This window comes from Henckelia pumila, chromosome 1 (genome assembly GCF_033568475.1).
Source record: "Henckelia pumila isolate YLH828 chromosome 1, ASM3356847v2, whole genome shotgun sequence".
Classification (NCBI taxonomy): domain Eukaryota; kingdom Viridiplantae; phylum Streptophyta; class Magnoliopsida; order Lamiales; family Gesneriaceae; genus Henckelia; species Henckelia pumila.
Genome location: NC_133120.1, coordinates 79,393,273 through 79,398,585, shown reverse-complemented (window position 1 = coordinate 79,398,585; position 5,313 = coordinate 79,393,273). Strand labels below are relative to the sequence as shown.

Below are 5,313 nucleotides of genomic sequence, written 5' to 3'. Positions count from 1 at the left end.
TCTTGGCACTAATCCCATCTCTTGGAGTTCAAAGAAGCAAAGAACTGTTGCTCGATCTTCTATTGAAGCTGAGTATCGGGCCCTTGCTCAAGGAGCTACGGAAATCTCTTGGCTCAGCTCTCTCTTCTCGGAACTTGGCATCACACTTCCTCCTACTCCTGTTCTCTACAGTGACAACATTGGCGCTACTTACCTGTGTGCTAACCCAGTATTTCACTCGCGGATGAAACACCTTGCTCTGGATTATCACTTTGTCAGAGACTTAGTTCAACGTGCCCATCTTCGTGTTTCACATGTCTCCTCTGCTGATCAGCTGGCAGATGCACTCACTAAGCCTTTATCTAGCACTCGTCTACGACACATTATTGGCAAGATTGGTGTTTCTTTGAAACCTCCATCTTGAGGGGGCATGTTAGCATATATTTGCATATATTCTTTGAGATCTCTCTCCATATTTTATGCCTTGTACAAATCTTTATAGTTAGGATAATATCTTTTATATATGTAGATAAAAGATATGTGATTATGTTGTAACTTGTATATATATCTCTCAAAGGTATCAATACAATCATTAATTCTCCCTACATTATAGTGTCCAGGGAAATTATCGGTAGATGAAAATAGGAATGAAATGGGCCTTGTAATACCGTACCCGATCGAGTTTATCCATTTGCCCCAATTCCTAACGTGACCCAACTCTCTATAAATTATAGTTCACGTGCCACTGCCAACAATTATTTTTTTTTTTGAGTTGCGGAGAAGATTTTTTTTACAATTGGGTCTTGAACCCAAGATCTCGTCCCAAACTTGGAACCTTGATGCCAGATGAGCTATATGTAATCGGCAAAATGAAAGAAAACAAACGCCACTGCCAACAAATAATAGGAATTTGGTGACCTCAAAATTAACTATTCTTATATGAATCATTTTGACGCACAAAGCGATAAACTCTTGTGAGACGATTTCACGGTTTAATTTTGTGATATGGATCTTTTATTTGGGTCACCCATAAAAAAATATTATTTTTATGCCAAAGTATTACTTTTTATTGTAAATGTAGTAAAAATGAGCTAGCGGGGCGGGACAACCCACAATCCGTCGTAAACCACTATTAGGGCGGGGTGGTCCACCTTTTAGACTGGCTGGAAAAATATCAACCCAACCCACCTATTTTAGGTGGCGGGGCAGGTTTACGTGTAATTTGGCGGATTTTGGCAGGCCGACTTGCAACCCCTGCCATAACTCACCATTATGCGGTGCAGAGCGGGCCGTACCACTTTTTTACGGGTTGAGAAATTGTCATCTCAACCCACCTATTTTGTATAGCGAGACGTACCAACATGACAGACCTAACCTATTTTGACACCTCTAAATATGGATTGAATTGACCCATCACATGGAGAAAAATCCGTGAGATATCTCACAAGAGACCTAGTCTCATTTTAAAGAATACATCCATTGATATATGACCTATTCGAAGCTTCCATCGGTATGCACATGATGCATAATTATTTTCGTATCGGAGGACTAGTTGCTGATCTACTCATGGTTGGATAGATAAATGTTTGGATTTTGTTCATGAATATTAAAAATTTATTACACGGAATCCTATTTTTTAGAACAACAAATCCCAACTATGGATATATAAGAGTCAAAACTGCCGAAAGCATTTCATCCAGCGTAAGCATATGGATAATTTGGAATATATTGTATATCAATAATCATATATATTATATTTTAAAATTTTGCAATTATATTATGAGATATTATGTTCCATATATCATGAAATTTTAACAACTGAAATTATTGTATTGAAATTTTTTATGAGCTAAGAATGATATATCTGTATTTGACATACCATCTTCTCTCTCTCTTTTCTTTATTTCTTCTTTTTTTTTCCTTTTTTTAAAGAAAGGTTAAACATCCTCTTACTTACATATATAGCCTAAAAAAACACTTAATCTGAACACAAGAAACCTTGATATTACCACCAAACTTGACGTATCGAGTTTCCCTTCTTCTTTTGGTAGTTTTATATATATAAAATACATTGTATTTATCTCCATTACGAAGAGATGGAATCCACGGGGCACTTTGCGTCCGTACAGATCATGTCCTGTTTATATTTGACATCGAATGCGACTTTATTTATTTATTTATATATCTTTTTGAGGAAAAAAAAAACACGTTTTTTTCCCTTTTGTTTTGTTGTAATATTAATATTTGGCATTGTCAGCGAATGAGCTGTCTTCAAACAATTCTGAATGTGATCGATTTGTAATCTAGTCATAAGTCAAGATACGGGACCATTCCAAATCCCAACTTTATACTTTTTTATATATCTCAAATTCATTACAATATTGTTTTTCTTGATTTGTATATATTAAGCTATTTTAATTTCACGGCTTGAATTTCGACGATAGATATCGACTTGCTAGTCATTTCAAGTGATGATTTGATATTTGGACGAATGACAATGCATATTCTGTTTGGCCCCTTTTTTAAAGATGCAACTTTCTATAATCACACCCATATTTTATGGGCACATATCATCTCAGAACACTAGTACCAGTTCAAAGCAGAAACTAATTAGAATTTATATATACAAAATGATGTTGTGTCACTTCACATGCAGCATAATACGGTGCTTTTCTTTCACCACACTGCAAAGGGATTCGTAATTTCACTCGGCAGTTTCTAATTAAAAATTTAAATCCACCTCAAATTCGATTGATTAATTATTACAAGTTATAAATATGTATATGCCCAATCGAGTCATTCTCGAATGAAATTTTAATCATATGTTCTTCATTTGCCAATTAAATCGAATTTTGACTCAACATTTTTGCTTCACTATCACTTTTGCCGATTTGTTAATCTTCATACATATAATTAGCTTGCACTAGTGGATGAGTACGTACATGCCAACAATATTAATCTCACACCAGCTAATTATTAATTTCATTTCTTACAACTAGCAGCCAAATTTCTTGACTATAAAATAAAGTTCCCCACAAATTAGAACTTAACATTTCAAATCTCAATCTACACTATTGTCTGATATATATCATAATATATATTTAAATTTTTTTCAAGAAATATATATGAACCAAGTCGATCGTACGTACCCACGGATCAATTTAATTCATGGGATTGTAGGGTTGGCAGAGTGTTGACGGGAATGGGATCGTCTTGGGGAGGCAAGAGCAATTTAGGGTTGATGAGAGTGGAAGTGAGGAGTCCAAATAAGACCAAAACGGATAAAATAGAGAGGGCTAGCCTAATGGCGTGAGAGACTCCAGTTTTGACTTCTTGTTCATATCTTGTCGCAGTCAGAGCCAGAATCGTTATGGGGTAAGAATATGCCCACCATGCTATGTTGAATCTTCTCATTGCTTTCTTGAAAAGTGCTGGCCTGCATATCTAATTTAATTTTAAGATCACAAATATCAATTTCTTTTGCTTGTTAATTTCATGTAAAGATCAATATTTTCTTGTTCAAATCTCACCTTATGTGCAACTAATGCAGCAATTAATGTAACAATTTCAACTCATTAAACAGGCTGACTTAAATTGTCAACATGTAATTAAGTAGATTAATTCGTCACCAATTCTTGAACCTATATATATCTATATGTAATTTTCAAATATAACGTGCAATCAATCGTGTTGATGTGACAAATCATTAGATTCAAAATAATATTTTTAAGATAGGTTGAACTATATCCTATAATAAGTGCGTGTGTGCGCGCGCAAAAGTCTAATGGCTTACCAGAGAAGCAAATAAAAAAAGCGAGAGGAAAAAGAGCATCTTCGCGGCTGTATCGAAGCGTCCCGCGATGGAGTACCAAGCCAAGCTGGCCACGCTGGGGGCGGCGAAAAACAAGAAGAACACGGGCCGCAACATGGCCGGAAGCCGATCTCCTCCGGAAAGCCGCTGGTAGAGCGTCACGAAAAGCACCAGGTAATGCACCATTCCCAGGGAGAACAAGAACGTGGAGACTTCCCGCCACCCCATCTTGGCGGCGGCACGAGCCCCCACCAGGTTCCCGATCACCGACAGCTGGCTCGTGGGGTTGGCCACCGCCGTGAGCATGTTCTTGCCCTTGGTAAACCACTGGCCGTAGATTTTCAAGTCCAGGATGACGATGGGGACGACGAATAACCACCACAGGATGACGAAGTAGGCGTGCTTCGGGGTGACGAACGGGGCGGATTCCAGTATCAGTATCCAGGATATCCAGGGGGCAAAGAAGTAATTCACCCCGACGTGGTGCATGAACTCCGCTCGCACCAGATTGAACCGGAGGATGCACCGGAGTGCGTAGATAAGGGAGAGGAGAACCAGGGTGAATAAGGAGAATGCCCATATTATGCTCAAAATGCTAGTGTAGTAAACTTTGGGGACTTGAAATGTGGTTTGCGAACTTTGCGAGGGGTGAAGGAGAATTTTCCATAACAAAGCTTGCCAGCCTAGGGAAAGAGAGACCCTGAAATAGCCTGCATGGATCCTGGTTAAGATTAGTGTTGCAAGGTTCGAAGATGAGGTTAAGGTGCCTTTAAGCATGGCGATTTCGTCGATTTCGAGTCGGATTTCGGGTTCGGATTTCTGAGTTTCCATGATTATGTGGCTAACTAACTATGGGGGTGTAAAAAATTTCACGTTTTGAGGGTTGTATATATGGTTTCTTGGTTATATACTTATATAGTTGAAGGAAGAGAGGGAAGAGAATCATTTGGAAGATGCTCCATGCAAATATATTCCAAGGACAAATTTACTAATCCTTGGTTTTTTTGTTTTTTTAGTGAACCGATATTATTTTATAACAAGCCCAATTAATAGGCTCAATGATTTATTCAACACTCCCAGTGACAAAGCCCATGACGAAGTTAATCGATTAAATATATAAAATTACTGCCACGGGTCATCAATTGGGTACTTTTGGCCTCATTTGCCAAAACAAATCAGAGGAAGCGAGAAGAATGGAAATATTCTATTAACTCATCCCGTAGGTACACATGAATAATATAATATATTATTTTGTAGGTTTTTTTATTTTGTACGATCATTGTGTTTATTATTATATAATTTCTTAATTGTTTTTGTCAATTGCACGTAATTACAAGCTTATAAAAGAATGTCATTTTTTATGAATGATAAATTTTTTTGTTGTGGACTTGTGGAGAGAAGGGTAGTAAAATTTCAATGCTATCAAGCTCACCATCCACTAATTACATGTGTTGGAGAGATTTTTTTTATCTAGCTTACATATAATATCATAACAAGTCATATGCGTTGACGTTGATTAACAA

At 37.3% G+C, this 5,313-nt stretch overlaps 1 protein-coding gene across 2 annotated transcripts; it reads right to left on the bottom strand.

Moving 5' to 3' along the window:
* Positions 1 to 3,044: 3,044 nt before the first annotated feature.
* On the bottom strand, positions 3,045 to 4,792 carry LOC140875854 (S-type anion channel SLAH4-like). Of its 2 annotated transcripts, none has more exons than XM_073279667.1 (2): positions 3,773 to 4,788; positions 3,045 to 3,423 (listed from the first exon to the last, which is right to left on the bottom strand). In XM_073279667.1, exons 1-2 carry the CDS (start codon positions 4,619 to 4,621, stop codon positions 3,136 to 3,138), a joined length of 1,137 nt encoding a protein of 378 aa, XP_073135768.1. In that variant the 5' UTR covers positions 4,622 to 4,788; the 3' UTR covers positions 3,045 to 3,135. The 2 variants fall into 2 exon arrangements, with proteins under 2 accessions (XP_073135768.1, XP_073135769.1); XM_073279668.1 differs by having other exon boundaries at positions 3,283 to 3,415; positions 3,773 to 4,792.
* Positions 4,793 to 5,313: the final 521 nt, after the last annotated feature.

What these genes read in the sequence shown, in the direction of transcription:
- LOC140875854 (XM_073279667.1), bottom strand. Translation starts at nt 4,621, where the DNA reads ATGGAAACTCAGAAATCCGAACCCGAAATCCGACTCGAAATCGACGAA. An exon ending in TTTTTTTATTTGCTTCTCTG is followed by an intron (nt 3,424 to 3,772) that starts GTAAGCCATTAG and finishes AAATTAAATTAG; the next exon opens with ATATGCAGGCCAGCACTTTT.